General features: G+C 65.2%; 1 protein-coding gene across 2 annotated transcripts; it reads left to right on the top strand.

The window, feature by feature from the left end:
• Nucleotides 1-1081: 1081 nt before the first annotated feature.
• Nucleotides 1082-21558, top strand: GOT1 (glutamic-oxaloacetic transaminase 1). Of its 2 annotated transcripts, none has more exons than XM_059730289.1 (9): nt 1082-1128; nt 15971-16152; nt 16529-16652; nt 16848-16960; nt 17182-17286; nt 17740-17890; nt 17991-18156; nt 18281-18423; nt 20960-21558. In XM_059730289.1, exons 2-9 carry the CDS (start codon nt 16030-16032, stop codon nt 21097-21099), a joined length of 1065 nt encoding a protein of 354 aa, XP_059586272.1. In that variant the 5' UTR covers nt 1082-1128; nt 15971-16029; the 3' UTR covers nt 21100-21558. The 2 variants fall into 2 exon arrangements, with proteins under 2 accessions (XP_059586272.1, XP_014464939.1); XM_014609453.3 differs by lacking the exon at nt 1082-1128 and adding an exon at nt 14965-15141.
• The last annotated feature ends 379 nt before the right edge of the window (nt 21559-21937 follow it).

Genomic DNA, 21937 nt, shown 5'->3' with positions numbered 1-21937 from the left:
GTCGGCCGTGGCGGTTCCCCTGCTTTACCTGTTGTGGTGTCGTGTCGTGTCGGGTGGATGGTAGTTTTACGTAGCGTTTAGACGATGGTTTGTCTGGACTGGTTTGCACAGGGCTGCTCCTGCCTCGGGGAGGTTGGACTAGATGTGACCTGTGCAGGTCCCTGCCGGCCCCGCTTCTCTATGGGCATCTACACACGTGCTCCGGGGCGGAGGGGCGGCGCTTTAATTAGGGTCGCTCTGAGGGCACTCATGGACGTCTGCTCTAACACATGCTAATTAGCATGAGTCAGAACAGACTTGATTAATTGAGCTGCTCTCAGAGCCGCTCCAATTAGTGTCCCACCCCACCCCACCCCCGAGCACACGTGTAGATGCCCTGAGAGCTGCTGTCATTAAAGCACCCGCAGCTTCACGTGTGTTCAGTGTTCCTGTGCTTCAAAATGGTGGCAGGGATGCTTTACCTAAAGCTCATTCAGTGAGCTTTAATTAAAGCGCCCCCGCTGCCATTTTGAAATGTGGGGACGCCGAGTACACGCGGCGCAGAGGCTGCTGGAGTGCACTAATTAGCATGCTCCAGCAGCCTTGCAGCAGCCTCGCTTCACTGAGTCTGCTCTGACACGTGCTAATTAGCACCCGTCAAAGCAGAGGTCTGTCACGTGTATAGGTGCCCTGCGATTCTCCGCACCCTTTGTTAGCTGTGGACACGAACACTGGTCTCCGTGCTGCAGGATCAGCCCCGCCATGGCCACGTGCAGAACGCTGTCATGGGCCCGCTCTTATTCATATCCCTGTGCTGGCGTATCGCACGAGCCCCGTTTGGCCACGGCGCAGGCAGGGAGCTCGCAGTGAGTGGTACGTCCGCTGTAATCAACCCTTCTCACAGCCCGCACTTTCCGGGCGCAGCCCCTGCTCCGCTGCTGTGGCCTGCGTCCCCAGATGTGGGGGCTTGGGCTGCATTCAAATGTATGTTGTCTGGCTGGGCCTCATTCCCTGGTCACCCTGCGCACTGCCCCGTCCTGCTCGTTGCTGACCACCTGCCCGGTTTAGCACCAGTGATTTTGTATTTACTTTCAGGTCACCGATGAAAGCGATGAAGAGCCCTGGGCCTGCTGCAGGATCCCCGGCGGAGTGAGTACCGCTGACCCTTCTCTGTGCGCGTGACTGACACCGTCGCTGCTGGTCTCTTAACCGGGCTGCCACGCGCTCCCAAGTCAAACCGAAGTCCGCTCCACTTGCAGGCTTCTCTCTCTAGCTCTTCCTCTTAGCCCCGTGTTCATGGCCCTCCAGGCTGTTTCCAGATCATGCATCAGTGTCACACCCAAACCTATTCAGACTGAATTATCAGGCAAGAATCCCTGGAACGTTGCTACTGCGACAGATATCGAGCAATGAGATCTCGCCCGTACATGGTGCATTTAGTCCCGAAGTGCTTTCTCGCTGTCAATGCGCGTCTGAAACCCAGCCGCTGCTGGACAGTCTCGGGTGCACGGTTACAGCCTCCGCGGCAGACGGCAGGCCCAGCGCTGACTCTTAGGAGCAGGTAGTCTTACAGCTGGGTCGCACTTCTAGGCACGCGCAAGACCAGACGTACTTGAAAACTGCAAGTGCAGGTGCCTGCAACACGGTCCAGCCCCTCTGCACCGGCCGCCAGTGCAGCGAGCACCCCAGGGGTTTCCTGGGAGGAGTTCCTGCCCTGACCTTGTGCTTGAATTTAAGCACGAGGATGGAGAACAGGCGGTGCAGTGTGTTGTGGGTGCCCTGTGGGTGCTAAGTCAGAGCATAGGCAGGGTGTACGTACAGCCAGGGGTTTGCCCATGAGTGAAGCGTGTCAGTGGAGAGGGCACAAGCAGATGGCACCAATGACCTTACCCCAGACATGCAGGGGGCTCGATAAGGGCCAGGCAGGGGGATGCGGGGCTTCGAGGTCTCCCCCCGTGACATCCTGCCGGGCCCCATCCCTCACTTCTATCCAAAACAGTTACTGAGAGGTTGTTGTTTTTGGCATGGCCCATTATTTACAAACCCCATCCTGCTTATGGCTCATGGCTTCATTATCCTCTAGATGTTTACAGAGATCCTCCTCCTCATGCTTGTGCCATTATCTTTCTGGGGACCGGGGGAGACTTTCCAGACAGCGATTGTTTGGCTCGTCCTTGTCCACCCCCACCTTTTCTGAGGACTGTGCGTTTCCCCCGTGGTCCCCAGGAACCGTCCCGGGTCTCCCCGTCCTGGCCTGCTGTGGCTGCAGACTGCTAGCAACACCCACGGCGCATCTCTGGGACTGCCCGGTGGCGCATGCAGCTGCCCCAGGGCTAGTGACCGCTGCCGGCTGCCTGCTCTTCTCGTCCAGGTGGCTGCAGTTCTCCACAGTTGTTTTGCTCGTCCTCACGCCCCTTTCTCAGGGCAGATTTTTAATTGCCCTCTGGGGATTCGGCCATGTGGAAATGAGTCAACACCCCACCTTCCCCCTGTCCCTCTCCTCCCTGGAGGCTGGGCACGAGCGAGGTTCTGGGCAGCTCATGGTCCCCCTCGATTCTCCCCTCCAGGTGCCGGCACGTCAGCGTGGTCGCTCTGCCCAGCTCTCCAAGTAGCTCACGTGCTCACCAGGCCAAGCCCTGAGCGGCTCACCCCCCTTCTGCGCAGCCTTGTTGGCTGGGCAAGCTCCCACTGAGCGGGCAAGGAGCGAGCCAGGGCCTTAGGACAGAACGCATGGACTCTGACTCTGGGCCTTAGGACTGGGACTGTGGGCTGTTGGCCTCAGGCCTGGTCCCTGGGCTCTTGGCCCCCACATCTGAGTCCCTGCGCCCTGCATGCCAGCTCTGGCGAACACCCTCTGCTACTGCCCAGCCCAAGCCCAGGATGGGGTCAGTGCCATCAGCTCTTCAGAGATAAACCCCTCCCTGCACCCCAAGGAGAGGATGGAGGGGGCGGTCCTGTACGAGCGGGATGTTGGCTTCGTTGTCTTTGGTGCCCCGAGCAGAGGCTGCATCAGGAAGGACCTGGGATTTGGGCTTTTAGCTTGTTCCTCCCTATGGGGAGCACCTGCCGCGTGGCCTGAGCTCCGCAGAAGCCCCCTCTCCTCATCGCACAGCTGGACCGATCCTCTCTCCACACCTGCAGGGCCCAGGGAGGGCCTTGGCCATCTGCCCCCGGCCGGCCCTCCCCTCCCCTGCGGGTCTCTCCCTGCACGGGTCTGACACCCCGCGGGGCAGGATGTGGATCCCCCGGCCTGTCCCATCCCATGCTCCGGCACCTGGGCACCGGCGCTCTGCACCGCCTGCTCCTCTGTGCCTGGCTCTCAGACTTCCCCGGCGCATTCCTCGCTCTTGAGTCACTGGCTGGGGCCGCTGGCTTCCTCTTCCTTGCCCCTGTCAGCACTTCCCTTCTGGTCATGCAGGCCGGGGGTACCCCCACCCCCTCCTCCAAGGCTGAGATCCAGCAGGGAGCTGCGGCTGCGCAGGAGAGGGCAGAGAGCTGAGCCAGAGAAGGGGGAGGCAGGTCCCTGTGGAAGGGGCAGCTCCCCAGCCCAGGAGGGGACCAAGCACAGACATCAGCATAAAAACAGATGCCGCTCTGGAGCAGCTTGGGGACGAGAGGGCCCAGGGTTAGTTCACTTGAACGCCAGCACCGCTGCCTGCTGCAGCCTCCGACGCTGCCCTATCGCTGCAGCTCCTGGCCACGCTCTGCCCCAGAGCAGCAAAGACTCCCTGCGCCCATCTGTGGCACCCAGAGCAGGGCTCGGGGTTGGCTTGTGGCAGCAGAACATAAGGACATCAGAGCTGCCCTGTGCTGGGTCAGACCCAGGTCCATCCTGCCCGGGCTCTGGTGTCGCACGGTGGCGGAGTGGAGGCTGGAAGGGCGAGCGACCTGGTCCGAGCAGGGTTTTCCCCTTGCAGCCTTTAGGGTCCAGGCAGGTCCGGTGCAGAGGCCGTGCCCTGCACTCCCTGCTCGATAGCAACCGATGCCCCTTTCCTCCAAGCACGTGTCCGACCCCGTGTGCATCTGGGGAGCTCTCAGCTCCCGCCGCATCTGGGGGCCACGGGCTCCCCCTTCAATGACCTGCTGGGTGGAAAAAAGCGTCCTGGTGTTAGTTTAAACTAGGTACCCACAAGTGTGGTGTTGTGACCCCCGTTCTTGTCTTGTAAGAGAGAGTAAATAATAACTCCCTAATGACTTCCTCTTCGCCACTTAGTCTTTTGTAAACCCTTCTCCTGTCACCTCCGAGCTCCTGTTTTCTAAACTGGACAGGCCTGGCCTCCTCAGCCTTTCCTCATGGGGAAGCCCCTCCATAGCACTGACCACCCTTGCTGCCCTTCCCGGGGCCGTCTCTAGTTCTTCTAGATCAGGGGTCGGCAATGTTTTGGGGCAGACTGCCAAAATACCGGCAACCTCGACTTGTAAGATGTTGGCGTGCTGGGGCGGGCGGCGGGGGAGCCATGAGGGGCCCGATCCTTATTGCGGCAGCACAGCCCCAGCCCCTTCCCCGCTGCTCACCCGGAGGCTCACGTGCCAAGCAGAATGCCCTTGCGTGCCACCCGCTGGCACCCGTGCTGGGGGTTGCCTATCGCCGGTCTAGATCCTTTTGGAGGTGTGGGGACCGGAGCCGGGCGCAGTATCCCAAGTGGCGCACGTGGCAGTGTCACGTCAGCACACGGAGACAGCTGTGTGCGCTCAGCTGGCCTGTTGTCCGCCCAGCCCGGAGGCCTGTCTCCAGCAAGCCTCTGGGGAGGGTGTGAACATCTGTCCCACCCTGGACTTGCTCTGGTCCCTGGTCGGAGATCGGCTCCCGCACTGATGTAAGCTGACCGCAGGCTGCCCAGGCCCCCGGGCGGCAGCGGGACTGCGGCGGTGCAGCACTTCCTAGCCCAGGCCTAGACCCGCTCCCCACGCCTGTGCTCTGTGCCAGGGCCCGTGCGCGCTTCGGCCCTGCTCAGCCCCTGCCCTGGGGGGTTGCCCTCGGGCTGCAAGGCTCTGCAGGGGCGCGCGTGGCTCCTGCCGCTACGGCTGAACTAGGGGGGCAGCGGTGCCACCGGCAGTGCTACCAAGGCAGCTAATTTCCTCTGGGTGTTTCCATCTCCTTGTCCCTGAGTCTGTGTCTGCCCCTGCTCCCTGCGGGCGCTGCCCCGGGCTGGCGCAGGGCTGGCTGGAGCTGGGCGCTGTCATTGCTGCGCCTGTGGGAATGCTGCGGCTGGAGCTGCAGAGAGGTCAGTGCCTTTGTCTGCCGCGGGGAGTTTATCTCTGGGGATCTCGCCTGGTTTCCTGGGTCAGGCTTCACCTCCTCAGTTATCAGCAAGCACAGGAACAGCCCCCTCCGGCACAAGGCTGCTGGAGAACCTCTCGACCCCCTTGCAGAGGCAGGCACCGCCCACCCCGCCAGCCGCCACTGGCCAGGCCTGAGCCTGGAGGCCGGGGCTTGGGCAGACCCAGGCCCCCGAGCTCCTGCCCCGTGCACCGGGCACACGCTCCCCACCTGCCCCTGGGCCCGGGGCAGCCGGTGCCATGCTCAGGGGTGCGCTGGGCGCTCACCCCTGCGTCTCGGGCAGGGACCAGGGCAAGGCAGCGGAGCCGGCCAGACCTGCCCCATCCCCGTCCCGCCTGTCGGGGACCCCGTACCCCAAGCCACCGGGGGCGATGGAGCTCCGCGCTGCCGGCTGAGCCGTGCCGCCGGGCCCACCCCCACCCCGTCCCGGCAGCTCCGGCTGGACCCCTCCAGCTGGCTTGGCAAACCCGAGCCCTGCGCATTTCCTGCTCAAAAGTTTCCAATAAATAAATGGAGACATCGTGTCACAAACCCGCGAGTGACCCGCAGGCGGGTCCGCGGCCGCGATGGACACGACCACCCAGCGCCCGACCCCCTGGCTGGGAGCCAGCGCGGCTTTGTTTGGATTCCTGGGTGACTCAGTGCGCAGCTGACGCCAGCCAACCCCGGCCAGAAATTATTTTTAATATTAAATAAATGGCTGTCAGGGATTCGGCCTCGGCACCAGGGTCCAGCGCCCGCCCCTTGCCCTGGCCCTCGCAAGGCCAGGGGGAGTTGGGCTCGCCCGTCCCTGTCTTCCTCCGGACTGGTGCAGCCGCCACGCAGGGCCCGGATGGGGATGTGCAGCGCGCTCCCTGCAGCCGTCGTAGGTGCAGGCTCTGTCTGTGGGGCAGCGGGGCACTGCTGTGAGGAAGCTCACCGCTGGCACCAAGAGGCAGTGCACGGTGGGTGGGTCAGCCAGAGCTGCTGTGCTCCTCTCCCAGGGGTTGGGAAGCCACTCGGGCCCCTGCGAGCCACAGCTCATGGGAACAACGGGGTGCTTGGGTCTGGGGTCAGGGCCTGGGCCGTGAATGCTGAGCGACTTGGCGTGTGAGGGAGAGCCCTGGCCGGGCCGGCACCGCTGGGACGCGGCAGCACTGGACTGGACGCGTGCCGCGAAGGGGGAGGTGTGCCCGATTCACTGTGTGCCGCGCGGGGAGGCAGCTCATCCGTGGGGAGAGCAGGTGTGATGGGAATCCGGGGCCTGCGCCGCCCCAGGAGGACACGGTCCTCTGCGCTGCACAGCACAGACCGGCATCGCGGCCAGCTCCTTGCCGCACCAGGCTGTGGCACAGGGGCTGGCTCGGGGACCCGGTCTGGCTGTGGCCAGGAAGGGGCTGTGTCCCTAAGAGCCAGGAACCGCACGCATGTGTCTGCCAGCACAGTCGCTGCCCGAGTCCTCTGACGATGCTGGACTTCCTGAGAAGCCGAGTGCTTGGAAAGTCCCCGCTGGCTTGTAAAGCAGGATCAAGGCTGGCCCCAAAGACTGGGCTCCAGGGAGCAGTCCTGGGTAATGCATTAGTAAAAAGACGACGAGAACGGCGGGCCCAGAGCTGGCTTGTTGTGCGTGCAGACACCGCGGGGTCTCTGCAGGGCCCCGAGATGTGCGTTACTTGCATGGGAGCTGGCAGCCCACAGCCAAGGAGGGGGTGGGCACTGGGAGACCCTGACAAACTTCAGTCCCAGCCCCCCCGGGTGGTGCCGTCCCTCATGCTGTGCGAGGCTGTGTGGGAGAGGGAGGGGGTCCTGGATGCCAGCCCCTTCCAGGCAGAGTCCTGGCCCTAGGCTGCGCCAGTACTGAGACGTGGGACCCAGCAGCTGCTCGCACTGCCGTGCACACGGTCAGCACAGCGGGCACCGGGCAGTAAGGGGGACAGTGCCAGGCATGGCGAGGAGCCAGCCTCACCTTCACTGGGGGCACGGGTCCAGCTGGATGGCACCGACGCCGATACCAGCACTCAGTCCCAGCAGCTGACAATGCTGAAGCCTGAACCACTCGGACCTGAGGCTGCTTTGCCTTCCAGCCGGGGCATCCTCAGACCCTGGATGCCTCCTGTCAGGCCAGGCAGGTCCCCAGAGGCGTGTAAGGAAGACTGAGGCCACCGCGTCCAGACCCAAGCTGGAGGGTGCCATCCGGGGAGCGTCGGGCTCCTCTTCATGAGATCTCGCTTGCAACAATCATCTGACTCGTGCAAACAAGGAGGCCCCAGCTCTGGCCAGGATGGAGCCAACCCCATGCTTCAGCCTCTTTGCTGGCATCTGCAAGAGGAGCGAGGAGGGCGGCCAGCCTAGGCATTAGGTCCTGCACCAGCAGAAGCAACTGGAAGCAGGAGACCGGCCCATCTCCAGCCACTGGAGGCCAGTGTGCCCTGGGGGCTGGTGGCACTGGCCTGCACGAAGGTCGAGCAGAGCATCCTGGAGCATGGCCCTCAGCGCAGCTCACCGCGCCTCTCCGGAGATCATGGCCAGAGCAAATGTGGAGGCTTTGTGGCACCCCTGGGTCAGCATGGGGAACAGCACAGTGGGTCTTTACTGGGAGAACGACTTGCATGGCCACGGCAGCAGCCGCACTCCCCAGAGCTGCCCAGACCAGTGCTGAAGACGTATGGGTTGAACTGGGGGCAGCAAAGGGGCTTTTGGAAGTGCTCGAGGATGATGTAGTGGTAGCAGCAGTGGAGAAGTGCCAGCAGGGGAAGTTTGCAGCCATCCCGTGTGGCCCCAAGGAGGGTGTGTACAGAAGGCAGCACAGGCCAGGGTCCTGGTGACTGGGGTTTGGACCCAGAGAGGGAAGGGTGCAAAGGGACAGCTACAGCCCTGCACCTGAGCCTGGAAGCAACATACAGGACTCCGGCTCCCAGCAGAGAAGGGACCTGGAAAAGGGCACGTGGCTTGTTGTACCAGGCCCCACAGGCATCGGGGCGGATGGATGGCTGCCTTGCTCTCTTGCCAACCAGGAGCATCCTGTTCACCCTGGGAAAGCAGGGCTAGCACGCACAGCATCTTTAAAAGCGGCAGCGAAAGCTGGTGAATCTGTGGCTGGGGCCCTGCAGGGAGGCTGTCAGTGTTTGGGCTGCTGCTGCAGATGTTAGCAGGAGGCTGGGGAGAGCCCCAGCACCCACGTGCAGCACCGCGCTGTCCCCAAAGTGTTTCAGATAGCCTCTCACCCTGGCATCTGGGCACCCTGCGGATGTGAAGCTCCATCAGGTGCTCCCAGGGACAGAGAGCCTGTCCCCACAGCTTTCTGACTGTCCAGGACAAGTCCCTCCGCAGCTCGGAGTAGACGGGAGGGCAGCCTCAGAGCTATCTCGGACCCGGGGCAGGAGTCGGGGCAGCAGGCCGGCTTCAGCACCAGCTGGGCCTGGTTAGCTGAGGGGGCCTGGCAGCCAGCAGCCTAACAACCCCCCGCTGCCCCCAGTTATCTGCTGGGCCTGGCTGCCTGCCCTGTCCCAGCACACAGGCTCCTCCGCGGTGCAGGTGCTTTGCTCCCCTGCACCCAGCCATCCTCCCACCCCGATCCTGGCTCCTGGCATCAAGTCCCAGCTGCCCACATCTGGGTCACCGCCAATATCTAGCACATCTGGGGCTCTAGCGGAAAAAGCGACGCCTGAAGTGGGTTGCATGTTTCCAGCAGAAGGTGTTTCCCCTCAGAAGATGTTGTGCGGGAAGTCAGGACTCCCCGGAGCACGTGTCTGCTGAAACCAAGGTCTTAAGCTGAAGAGGTCGTTCGCCGCGTTAGCCTGCAGGCAGGCAGAAGGCAGCGCAGGGGTACCTCGGAGCAACAGCTCTCAGCCCTTTCAGGCTTGAGGCACCCCTTGAGAGACTCGAAACACCCCACGGAGAGCGCCAGCTCCCTGTTTTCACTGGTTTTTTGACGGCAGAAAAGTACCATCGCAGTTGTCTTGTTGCAAACTGCTCGGCGTATTCCTGACACCACGGACTCCCAGGCGGAACCTCTGGGTTTATCCGGTGCATCGTGTTTGCACCCTGACAGGGCGTCACGCCCTGCGGCACCCAGACAGGACCTCCAGGCACCCCAGGGTGCTGCAGCACCCAGTGGACAATCCCTGCCTTGGAGCCTAACCCCCTATCCCAGCTCAAAGCCGGTCTATAAGGTGCTTCCTGCCCGGCCCTCACAACCCAGCTCACGGGTGAGACTGAAACGTCCTCAGGCTGCACCCTGGTGGCTTTGCTCCCCAAACCCCGGCTTGTCCGGAGCTGCGTGACCTTTGCCGTCACAGAGACTTGGAGAGATGAAGACAGTTGAAAGGGGAACGCATGTTTCTGTGTATCCAAGGGCAGAAAATGTCGCGCTGTGGAAAAATCCAGAATTGATTTGGTGTCTTCTGTGCCAGCGCACCCACGCCACTTCTCTGGGCAGTGGCTCCGCTCCTCCCCAGACCGCGGGATCTGGTGGTGCCAGCAGTGACGCCAGCGACCTGGCACCAGCTGCAGCAGCATGTGAGGACCCCAGGGCTGTGGGCCAGGACTGAGGGGCTGGAGAGACCCAGTCTGGGGCTGGGGGCATTGATGGAGCTGTGCACCGAGGGGCAGGGCTGGAGCACCGGGGGGGGGGCATCAGTGGGGTGAAGAGGGCCCCCAGGGGCTGGGGACGTGCGGCTGGAAGAGCTGTGCATGTGCACGAGGGGCCCCTCAGATACTTGGAGCTGCGAGCCCATGCACACTCCAGCCCCCCAGACCTCCTGCTCCCAGCAGTGCCCTTGCTGGCTGGCCTTGCTCTGGGTCTGTGTGGGGCAGGAGGCTCCCCCCCGACAGGAGTCCTGCCCTGTGCTCTGGGGTGACCAAGCCCCTTGTGCAGCTGGATTTCTAGGACCCTGCCGGGGACTCCTCTGGGCTCCAGTGCCGTTGGTGTTGCTCACAGCAGCTATGATGGGGTGGGCTGGAGGGTGTCTGCACCCGGAAATCCAGCTTCACACGTGCGGCGCCAGGGGAGCCAGCGGGGTGGCACCAGTTCTGCCTGTGGCCGGCGCCTCGGCTGCTGCTTGCCCGCTGCCAGGGCCCACGGGAGGAAGGGAGAGTTCCTGGCCTGAACGGCCAAGGCCCCTGCCCACCACAACGTGCCCCCGCCGTGCGAGCGGGAACGTAAACTCAGCTCACCGGGGGCTCGGCTTCTTGTTCCGGGGCAGGTGGGCCTGAGGCCAGGCCTGTGCCGTGCAGCCGCCCATCACCAGCCCCTGTGCATGTCCCCACCCCTCTGGGGAAGCCCTGGGCTGGGGGTCTCCTGCAGTTGGCATCCACCGCAAGGCCCCTTCGGCAGTCCCCTGCAACAGGCAGGCCATGGCGGGGTTGCCACTGCCCTCCCTGTGCCCGGAGGAAACGTAGCCCCACACCTCTGAGCTGTGTCCCCTCCCTCCACCCCACCAGTCCCAGTCTTTGCTGAGTTCCCAGAGCCGCCCAGCCCCCACATAACTCAGTGCTGCTGCACGTGCAGCCAGACCGCGGTGGCCTGCGCTGCCCCGGCCCCCCTGCCCCGGCTGGCTGCTCGCGGTCCCCGGTGGAAGGTGCTCCCTGTTGGAGTGTCAGGACTGACCCCTGGGCTGGGCGTCCACCCTCCGCCTTGCTCCCTGCTGCTGTAGCTGCCTGGGGCTGAGGGTGATCAAGGGTTAATGCTGCTGCCCCTAAGCATGCAGCCTGAGATCCGTTAATCTGATAATTACAGCCACGAAAGCCGTTGAGACAAACCATGACCTGACCCCACGCTTGGAATGAAAACAGCTCGCCCTCCCCTGCCTGGATCCCGCTCCCGGGACCAGCTGGCCTGGGAGGGAGGCTGGGAAAATGACCCCATCCACTGGGAACCCCCAGGACCCGAGCAGCTCCGCGCCATGCCTGGGCTGGGCGGGTGGACCGGATGGCGCTGGCGCAGGGCTGCCAGAGCGCCGGGAGCACCCATCGCTTGGGGAGTCGGTGCAGGCAGAGCTGCCCGGGCAGGAGGTGGCTGGGCCGGGTGGGGAGCTGGCTGCGAGACCCCTGCCCAGGGCAGGCCTTGTGCCCCAGGCAAGCCCGGGGCAGGAGCTAGGGAGGAGCTGCAGAGCCCTGCCTGGGCCGGGAGAACACGTGATGCCCACAGCCAGGCTGGCGGGGAAGGGGCCTTGCTAGGTCCATCTGGCCTGTGGCACTTGCTCCCCTGGAAGCAGCTTTTCCTTGGTGTCTGCAGGCCTAGGCCTGGCTGCTGAGGTGGGCAGGAGTACAGAGAAGGGCCCAGGGCACCCCAAGCAGCCTCGGGGCAGGGGGTGGGTATGGCTGGGCCAGTTGTGAGTCCTGGGTGCCTGCCCCTCCCCAGAGCTGCAGGGGGGCGGCAGGGCCGGGGCTGCCACAGGTGTGCCCGCACTCGCCCTGAGTGACAGGTCCTTTCTGGGCGTCAATCACGGGCCGGCTCTGACACGCTCCGGCAGCTTCCCCTGCCCTTCGGGGCAGCCGCAGCACGGCCGGGGGAGATGAAAGCCAGGGGCCTCCTTCGAGAGCTCTCTATCCATGGGGGGCCCAGGGGCCTCGCCAGTGCTCCCAGTCCGGGTTCATCCCTTGGCCCCTTGCCCTGTTCAGGAAGAGGAGGCTCTGGGGGCTGCGGGGTCCCTCTCCTCACTGGGGGAGCCCTGCCCTAGGCCAGGGCATGGGGGACTGTGGCAATAACCCCCTTGCTTCGCTCCCTTTCCTCGTGGCTGGGGCAGGGATTTCTGCCCATTGGGGCCTTGCAGGGCAGTTCTGCCCTTGCTCCTGCGCAGCACGTGCGGGTGCCATCTGGAGTCTCCCGGGGGGGCAAGGCTCCTAATAGGAGTGAAGTGACCCCCTACCCTCCATGCTTCTGCTTTGGCGCATGATCAGCGTTTGAAGGGTTAATGTGCAGGGTGCCTGGTGGGACTTGATGGCTGGCCAGCCCTGTGCATGGGTGTGCCACTGCCACGTGTGTGGTCACTGCTGTCTCTGTGCCCACCTGCTCCCTCCCGAGGCCTCTGGAGGAACGTGGCCCCAGGGGCAGGCATTTGGCTGCATCCCCCCACAACACCGGCTGTGCAAGCCCCAAGCGCTGCCCCTGGGCAGTGGCATCAAGCACTGGTCCCCAGAGATCCCCAGGCTGCCCCAGTCTGGGGGGTCCCATGTGAGAGCCCCCGCGCTGCCCTGCTGCCTGGCCTGGCTTCAACCCCGGCAGTCACGGCACTGACCCCGGGTGGGGATGGCCTGGGGTGTGTCCCTGGCAGTTGGGGCAGGAAGATGCTCGTGCACCTGGTCGGGGCACCAGGGAGCTGGTCCGTCCTTTGTTGCAGTCAGGGCCTGTGTCTGTCCCTGCCCAGCCCCTCCCTGCCCTGGATCATGCACTAGGGAGGTCCTGCCGGCCGGGCCTCTCCCCCTGCCCAGTTTAGCTGGCTGTCTACGGGGAACTGGGGCGTCCGGGTTGCTCACGCACCAGGTAACCGCCTCCCAGTGCAGAACAGCAGGGATGGGGGAGGGCTGTGTTTCTGGGGATCACTGCAACCAAGGGGTGTGGGACTCTCAGCCTGCCCGGTCCAGAAGCCCAGAGAGGGGGAAAGGCAAAATCAAGCTTGTTTTGCTCCGTCCCCTCCATCTGACCCAGGGGCTCACGGATGACCCCCCATGCAGAGCCCTGGAGGTAAATGTGTCCGTGATGCGTGGCAGGGTGGTCAGAGCTGCTCCATTTGAGCACCCCTTTGCTCCCTGGGGCTGCCCCAGGTTGCCCCGCCTGGCAGAATGGCCGGGGTTTGCTTAGGGGCCCTTCCTGGCACTTCCGGCACGAGGTCGGTGCTGGGCTCTGCTTGCCACAGCAATGCCGGCATCCCTGACCCTGCGTGAGTGGCCTGTGGCCGGAGGCGACGCCAGCTGGGTGATGGGAAGGTTTCTAGAGACCGTCCAGCCCCAGTCCTGCTGGCAGGGGTGCCGGCAATGCATCTAGGGCACTGCACAGAGACCCCACGGCCTTCACGTGAGCTAAAGACACGAGAGCTCAGCGGAAAGCCACGGCCTGGCAGCAGGACCCGCGCCCCGACGGCTGGAGGGGCTGCGACTCTCCCCCCGCCAGACGTGCCCAGGGGCAGCGCCCGGGCCAGGACTGCGTTCAGCCGGGCACCTGTCCGCACGGGCAGCTCCCGCGGCTTCACAGCGGCGCCCGGTGGCCAGCCTGCTCCACGACAGCAGCGCCGGGGGCCGGCCCCGACCCTGGGCCCAGCAGCCGGAGCTCTCCGGCCCCCGTCCAGTGCTGCGAGGGCTGGCCCTGGTTGTGCCCCCCAGCAAAGGGAAGCCCCTCGTCGTCTCTCGCACACGGGGGCCGCCGACTTCACCTGCCGCGTCCTCCGCCAGCTGGCAGCAGGGCCGGCCTCGCTGCCGCCTCCTCCCCCCGCCCTGGGGGAGCGGTCCCGCACAGCCCGCCGCAGGACACGGGCTCCCGCCTGCAACACTTGCCCATGGCGGGGCGCGTGTGGGTTGCACGCTGCCCCCCGCACAGGCTCGGGCAGCTTCCAGTCACGGACCCGAGCCGCCGAACCGGGCCGTGAGAACAGACGGACCAGACTGCGGGCGCGGCCGGGCCTCAGCCCTGCCCGCACCCCGGTGCTGGAGGCTGCAGGGGAGAGGAGCAGGGCAAGCCCCGCTCGGCGCCAGCCACCCCCCGGCCGGGCTGCTCTGCCCCGTGGGACACGCGGCACCTCTTACGGTCTCCGCGGCGCGGGCTGTAGGTGGCTGCGGCCCAGGCCGTGATGCCCTTCGAGGTCCGCTTGCCTCGCGCTGGGAAAGGCCCCGGGGCCGCGCGCGTGCCGGGGTGACCCTCGCTGCAGTGCGCGGCAGCCCTGCCCGCCGAGCGAGCCCACGGCCAGCACCTCCTTCGCCGCCCCCGCACCAGGCCCAGGAGGCCTGCCGAGGCTGCCCGAGGCCCCGGAGCTTGTCGCGGTAGACGCCTTGCCTGTGTGCACCCCGCAGCGCGGCCCCGCCCCGCCCCGCCCAGCCCCGCCCAGCGCCCGGCCTCCCCTCCCCCGGCACGGGCTGGAGGCGCGCTGCGGGGCTCGTCCTGCCGTGCCACCGAGCGAGGCCCCGGGAAGGGGAGTCTCCATCGCGGGACAGTCGGAGGAGAGGCCGGACGGGGGGGGGGGGGATGCCCCTGCTCTGCCGCGGGGTGTCCCAGGCCCCCAGGCTGTGCTGCCCCCGCCTCCTCCACGTGTCAGGGGGGTTCATCCTTCTCGGGGGCGCTGGGTGCAGCCCGGGCTGGGCCAGCGCTCCTGCTGCACCAACCCCGCAGGGGCCCGGCCGGAGGGTCTGACCCCCGCGCTCGGGCTGCACTGGGGCAGGACGGTTTTCCTCTGCTCAGACTGGTTGCACTGGGGAGGGGGGGGTTTCCCTTCCCAGTCCCCTGCAGCGGGGGCCTGGCCAGCAGCAGGACGCGGGCCGCACCCCGGGGTCAGACCTCCCGCCCCCCCGGCGGGCTCCGCACGTGGCCCCGGACAGCCGAGCCCCCGTCAGAACGCCGGTGCGTCAGAGCATCCCGCCCCCGCCTCCAATCACAGCAGCCGGGGACCTGCGTCGTCACAGCCACTCCCTTCGCTCCCTGATTGGTGCCGCGGCGCGGCCCCGCCCACCCCCTGGCGCGTGATTCTGGGACTCCCCCCTGCGGGCGCTGTGATTGGCCGCCGCCGGGCCCCGCCCCCCGCCCCCCGCCCGGTGAAGGTGAGCGTCTCCTCTGAGCTGTGTCCGCCCGCCGCCCGCAGCCATGGCCGCCTCCGTGTTCGCCGCCGTCCCGCAGGCCGCGCCCGTCGCCGTCTTCCAGCTCACGGCCGACTTCCGCCAGGACCCCGCGGCGCGCAAGGTCAACCTGGGCGTGGGCGGTGAGTGCGGGCCGGGGCCGGGGCCGGGGCCGGGGCCGGGGTCCCTGCAAGCGGCCGCCCGAGGGCTGCTCCGGCCCGGCAGCGGCACTCAGCGGTGCCCGGCGCGTGCCTCCCTCGCCGTGCGGTGCGGTGCGGTGCGGTGCGGTGCTCGCGGCCCGGGCCCGGGCGGAGCGGCGTGCCCGGCTGTCCGCTCTCGGTGCCGGCGCCTGCGCCGCGCCCCCTCCCGCCCCCGGAGCCGCGCGCACGGGTGTCACAGTGACCCCTAAAGTGTTCCCGGGGCCAGCCGGCCCGGCCCGGCCCGGCCCGGCCCCGGCCTGGCCACGTGACGCGTCGTTGACAAGCGCGGCTGCCCAGCGGGCGCCCCGGGAGAAGGAGCGGGAAGGTGCCCCCCCGGGGCGCCGGGCGGGGCGAGGAGGGGCTGTCCTTGTCGGTGCCGCCTTTCCCCCGCTCGGGTCCCTGCGCAGCTGCCTCCCCGCGAAGGCGGTGCAGGTTGCTGTGAGAGTCCGTCTCAAAGGTCAGGCGTGTCCCTCGGCTCCTTGCCCTGCCTGACGCGGCTCCTTGCGGGGTGCGGAGGGAGGCTCGGAGGGCAGCGCTGCCCTTGGAGACAAAGGGCAGAAGGGCCGGGCGGGCGCATCGGGCCCCGGAGCCCCCCGCGCACCACGCGACCCTACAGCGTGCCCGGCTAGCGGGCAGGGCGGGCCCTGGGCACGGCGGCACCCCGCTGCTCCGGGCTGGACGGCACGGCCGAGGTTCACGGGGGCATCGCGGGGCCAGGCATGTCCAGGGCTTGGGGCCGATGTGAAGCGAGACGCCGCGCTCCTCTCCGCAGCCTACCGCACGGATGAAGGGCAGCCCTGGGTCCTGCCAGTGGTGAGGAAGGTTGAGCAGATGATCGCCAGCGATACTAGCCTGAACCACGAGTACCTGCCCATCCTCGGCCTGCCCGACTTCCGGGCCAACGCCTCGCGCATCGCCCTGGGGGACGACAGCCCTGCCATCGAGGAGGGGCGGGTAGGTGCTGGGGGCTCGCTGGCACGTGGGGCGGCGGGTCTCTCCGGGGCTCAGGGGTTTGTCCCGAGTGGCCTGGTGCGTCCAGGAGCTGCCGGGGTGGATGGACAGAGCTCTGTGGAAAGGCAGACGTGTGTCTTCATCCAGAGCCTGGGCCTCGGCGCAGGCAGGTGCAGAGCCGGCCATCGGCTAAACGCCCCAGGCCAGCCCTGGCGTGGGCGGGGGGCTGTACCCGGGGTCCCGGCTGGGGCTGCGGCTGCGGTTGGTCCCTCAGGGGGGCCTGGGAGGCACGTCTCGGTCTGTCCCGTCTGTGCTCCCGCTCGGCACCGGTGCCCCCGTCCCGTTGTGCTGGGCTCCCTGTGACCTCCGTGCGCTGCAGGTCGGGGGCGTCCAGTCCTTGGGCGGGACGGGCGCCCTGCGCATCGGGGCAGAGTTCCTGCGGCGCTGGTACAACGGGAACAACAACACGGCCACCCCCGTCTACATCTCCTCTCCGTCCTGGGGTGAGTGCAGCCGCCTGCCAGGGACGGGGCTGGTGGGGCGTGCAGGGGCCAGGCACCGGCCCCCTCTGGGTGGGGGGCGAGAGCTGGGCAGGAGGGGGCTTCTGTGGGAGCAGGGGAGGTGGTCACCTGCTCTCCGCCCCACGCCCGGTGCCCCGGGCTGGGCTGGGGGCCAGCTGAAACCTGACGCCCCCACAGAGAACCACAACTCCGTGTTCACGGATGCCGGTTTTAAGGACATCCGGACCTATCGCTACTGGGACCCAGCCAAGAGGGGCCTGGACCTGCAGGGGCTGCTGGAAGATATGGAGGTGGGTGAGAGCGCACCGCACCGGGGGAAGCTGCTGCCAGGGAGCGGCTGGAGCCATCGGTGCTGGAGCCGGCTGGCTCTCGGCTTGGGGCTGGACTGGGACGGGCTGGATGCAGCCGGATCTGGCCGAGCGCCTGCAGTAGTCAGTGGCCGAGTGGGGCTGGGGTCTCCGGGTGGCACCAAGGCCGTGCGTGTGGTGGCTGAGACCTGCTCCCTCCCCAGGCTGCTCCCGAGTTCTCCATCTTCATCCTCCACGCCTGCGCACACAACCCCACCGGCACGGACCCCACCCAGGAGCAGTGGAAGCAGATTGCCACAGTCATGAAGGTACCAGCTGGGGGGCGGAGGAGCAGGTCTGTGTGGGGCAGCTCCGGCTGGGCCCAAGTATCCACCCCCAGAGTGGGTGAGGAGTGGGGGCTGGGGCAGCCCCACTCAGGTCCTGCAGGCTGGGACCAGGGAGGCTCTGCTTTCAACCCCCCTGGGGGTGTGGAAATGTCTGGTGGGGAGCAGCACCCTGATGCTGCCTGCCCTCCTGTCTTGGCTGCCCCCAGGGGACGTGCCTTGCACAGCTTTTGCAGGTGCCCGGTAATGGCTCCTGGAGCATCACCTCCCCGTCCAGGTGGAAAGCAGGGCTGTCCCAACTGGGGTGCAGCAGGGACCACTGCGGCGGAGGGTCCCTTTGATCACTGTCCTCCCGTGCTGGAGTCCCAGAGCCGTGGGGCTGGCAGCAACCCCCCAGAGGTCAGAGCTAATCCTCTTGGACTACCTCTCTCTTTGCAGCGCCGGTTCCTGTTCCCGTTCTTCGACTCGGCCTACCAGGGCTTTGCCTCGGGCTGCCTGGACCGGGATGCCTGGGCTGTGCGGTACTTCGTTGCCCAGGGCTTTGAGCTCTTCTGCGCTCAGTCGTTCTCCAAGAACTTCGGGCTGTACAGTGAGTGTCCATCCAGGCCTGGGGCAGGTGGCCTCTCCAGGTGGAGGCGCCATGCTGGGGGCAGCAGGGCTAGCGGCTCATGCCTGCCTGTTGCCTGCAGACGAGCGCGTGGGGAACTTGTCCGTGGTGGGGAAAGATGCCAACAATGTCCAGCGCGTGCTGTCCCAGATGGAGAAGATCGCCCGCACCACCTGGTCCAACCCACCCTCGCAGGGAGCCCGCATCGTGGCCACCACCCTCACCTCACCCCAGCTCTTTGCCGAGTGGTAAGTGCTCCCAGGGTGGGGCCGGGGGGAGCAGGCTCTGGGCTCGCCATGTGCTCAGCCCGGCTTTGCCGGTTCTCACTGACCCACCAGGCACCTTCCAGGCTCACGCCTCTGTCCTCTGCAGGAAGGACAACGTGAAGACCATGGCGGATCGGGTCTTGCTGATGCGGTCGGAGCTCCGTTCCCGGCTGGAGTCCCTGGGCACCCCCGGCACCTGGAGTCACATCACTGACCAGATCGGCATGTTCAGCTTCACGGGGCTGAACCGTAAGTACCGGCCACAGTGGATGGAAGATCAGTCCGTGCCCCTGCCCCTGAGCCTGGGTGCAGGGGCCCCGGATGGAGGCCCTGCTGACCTCACCAGGCTTTCCCTTTTGTGCTAGATGGAGAGCACGCCAGCCCCTTGGCAGTGCTTCTGCCCAGTGCCACACAGTCCCCAAGCTGCAGGGCTGGCAGGGAGCTGTGGGATCGCATCCTGTCCCAACCCTGTTTTTGAGGCAGGATAGGCCCCATCCAAACCACCCCAGACAAACTCCATGTCTGACTCTGGAGACACATGACACCGTCGCCCCTGACACAGCCCCGGGCATCGCCTGCACCTTTGCCCCCGGATACAGTGGGGCTGTGGCTGCCAACTTCCTGCTGCTGCCGAGGGGGGGTCATGGATGCTGCAGAGAGCCCAGGCCATGCTGCAGAGGAAGGGAAGACTCTTTGCCCCCGCCCCCCAATCTGAACATGGGGTAAAATTCCTTCCTGTTCCCAAATCTCACATTGGTCTGACCCTGAGCAGAGGGGCAAGGCCTCCTAGCCAGGAACCTCTGGCTTCCCTCCCAGCAGGAGCATTGGCACAGCCCAGTCCCCAGCCCCAGCCTCAGCTGTAGCACCCACTGCCTCCAGGAAGGCTTAAACCCCCCCTGACACATGGAGCAGAAAAAGGGAGGGTGCAACCAGCACAGCCCAGAAGCTAGGGAAGTTCCCATGATTGAACCAGGCATCCCTGCGTCTAGTTCATCCCCCACCAGTGGCTGCCCATGCTCTGCTTGAACACCTCCAGGGATGGAGAATTCACAACCCCCCTGGTATCTGCGGCACTGCCTCCCTGCTCTAACAGTAATGAAGTTTTTTACAGATCTCCAATTTAAACTCACTTTGCTGCAACTTCAGAGCATTGGCCCATGTCCTGCTCTCTGCAGCAGAAGAGAACAGGGACTCTCCCTCTTCTCTACTGCAGCCCGTCAGGGGTTTGCAGACTGCTCTCATGTCCCCTCTCAAGCACCCTTCCCACGAGCTGAACGCTCCTTCAGCCTCTCCTGTATGACTTGCCTGCTAAGCCCCTGCTCATCTTTGTTGCTGCCTCTGGACCCTCTCTCACTTCTCCACCTGCTATTTAAAATATGGAGCCCAGAACTGCACCCAGTGTCCAGGGGAGGCCTGACCACCTCCCGTGTCTTGCCCACGGTGCTTCTACCGATGCAGCACAAACCACATTGACCTTGTGTGTCTGCATCACATGGCAGCCTCATGTTGAGTCTGGGATCTACCAAGACTCTCAAGTCCTCTTCCATGGAGCTGCCATCCAGCCAGGGCCCCCTAGTTTGTGTTTGCATGTTTGATTATCCCTCCTGAGCGGCACCACCTGCCTTTGTCCACACTGACCTGCATCCTGTTGGCTCCAGCCTGGCTTTCCAGTCTGTTAGGATGCTTCTGAAGGGCATGTTCACAATCCTCCCCGGTTTTATGTCATCCACAAACTTGCTGGAGAAGCTTCCTATGCCAGCATCCAAATCGTTAATAAACATGTTGAACAGCCCAGGCCCAGGACAGACCCCTATGGGCCTCTACTCGAAACCTCCTGCCATTCTGCCATGGATCTGTTGCTATAATTACCCTTTGTTTGGGGCTGTCGAGCCAGTTGTCTGTCCACCTTGGAGCAGTCTTATCCAGCCCACACTTCTCCAGTTTGTTTAGGAGATGGTTGTACAGGACCTTGCTGAAATCAGATGCACAATATCCACTTCCTTCCCTTCATCCACCAGCACCATTCCCTTCATCCTCTTGAGTCCTTTTCCAGTCCTCTGGTACGTGGCCCGTCTCCCACGACTTCATGCAAATCATGGCCGAGGGCTCTGAGATCTCTGCCAGTTCCCGCAGGGCCCTGGGATGCAGCTCACCCGGCGTTGCTGACTTGAACTCATGCAGCCCCAACGAAGCGCTCTGACCATCTCTCTTGTTATCTCTTCCCTCGGCTTCCCTCTTCCTTATCCTAATGATCTCTATTAGGTGTCAGGCCCTGCTTTATTTTTTTGTGAAGACTGAAGCAAAGTAGCTGTTGAGCAGCTTCACCTTCCTTGCATCTTCAGTGAGGAGTTTCCCCTGGCTTGTTAACAGCTTCCTTGGTCCTTGTCTGGCCAACATACTTACAGACCCTCTTGTTGTCTCTAGCCTCTGCCAGATGGAGCTTGTTCTTCACCTTTGCCTTCCTGGCTTCGTCCCAGCAGGTCCCTGCTCTTTCCTGTACATGTCCCTGGTGACCTGCCCCTTCCTCTGTTGCCTGTTGGTCTCCTCTTGTGTTGGAGGCATTTTAGAAGCTCCTTGCGCAGCCGCCGTGTCAGGCTCTTGCCGTTCTTTAGTGGGCTGTGTTGTGTTGAGTGGGGCTGGGGCTGGGGCCGCGCTGAGCGCTAGTTCACCAGCAGCGTGCCAAGACCCTTCCCTCCGCACGGAAAGCCCCGAGTTGCTCGTGATGACCGCCGGGGGGTGGGGGTCCCATGCTCGGGGCGTGACATCTCTGTGGTTGCCCCCACAGCTAAGCAGGTGGACTACATGATCAAGGAGAAGCACATCTACCTGATGGCCAGTGGGCGTATCAACATGTGTGGCCTCACCACCAAGAACCTGGACTATGTGGCCAGCTCCATCCACGAGGCTGTCACCAAGATCCAGTGAAGGCTGCCAGCGGCCCACCCCATCAGACGCCACTAACGTCACCGCATGTGCTCCCTGCCTGGTCCCTGCCCCCAACTCACCGCCCCCGGGGGCAATAAAGATGGGAGCAATGGCTCTGTTGGGGACGTCAGCCTGCTGGCCTCTTGGAGCAGCCCCTGGCCCCGGGGCCAACCAGTGCCCTCGTGGGGGTGGGGCAGGGGCAGGGGAGCTGCCCACGGGGCCCGCCTGGCACCCAGACGTCACCAAACCTGTCTTTTCCCGAACATCCAAAGAGGTCCTGTGTGACCACGTGCCGGTGCAGTGCATTGTGGGACTGCTGCAGACTGGGGGCTGCACCTTGTTTTCGGGGTGCAGCTGGTGCTGGTTGCATCCGCCCTCTTCTGCCCGCCCCCGGGGGAAACCTCGTGGTTGATTGCTGCTGCTTTATGTTGTGGAATGAAAATAAATCATCTCCACCCACGTGGCCCTGCCCTGCTGCTCGCGCCCGACTGCGTCTGTCCGGTCACCGCCCAGCCGCCAAGGTAAGACGGGACCTGGCTCAGCCGCATCGCTGTCAGGGGCCCCTGTCCTGCCAGGGGTGAGGAAAGCCCTGCTCCCCTCCTTCCCCCTACCCCAGTCAGACCCTCCTGCTCTGTGGCTGGTTGCTGTCCCCTGGGCTCTTACCCCCGTCCTCCCCGGCAGTGCGGGTCAATGCAGTGAGGTCTCCGGCTCCAGCCGGGGCAGGAGTGACCGTACACTAAGCGAGGGCGGCGGGAGAGGGCTCTGCCACCTTGCAGCTCCTCTGAGGGGCTGGGCATGGGGAGGAACCAGCCTGTGGCCCCTGCCGCGTTAGCAGGGC

This window comes from Alligator mississippiensis, chromosome 6 (genome assembly GCF_030867095.1).
Source record: "Alligator mississippiensis isolate rAllMis1 chromosome 6, rAllMis1, whole genome shotgun sequence".
NCBI classification, from domain to species: domain Eukaryota; kingdom Metazoa; phylum Chordata; order Crocodylia; family Alligatoridae; genus Alligator; species Alligator mississippiensis.
Note: the sequence above shows the minus strand (reverse complement) of the source record. Positions and strands in the feature narration are given on the sequence as shown.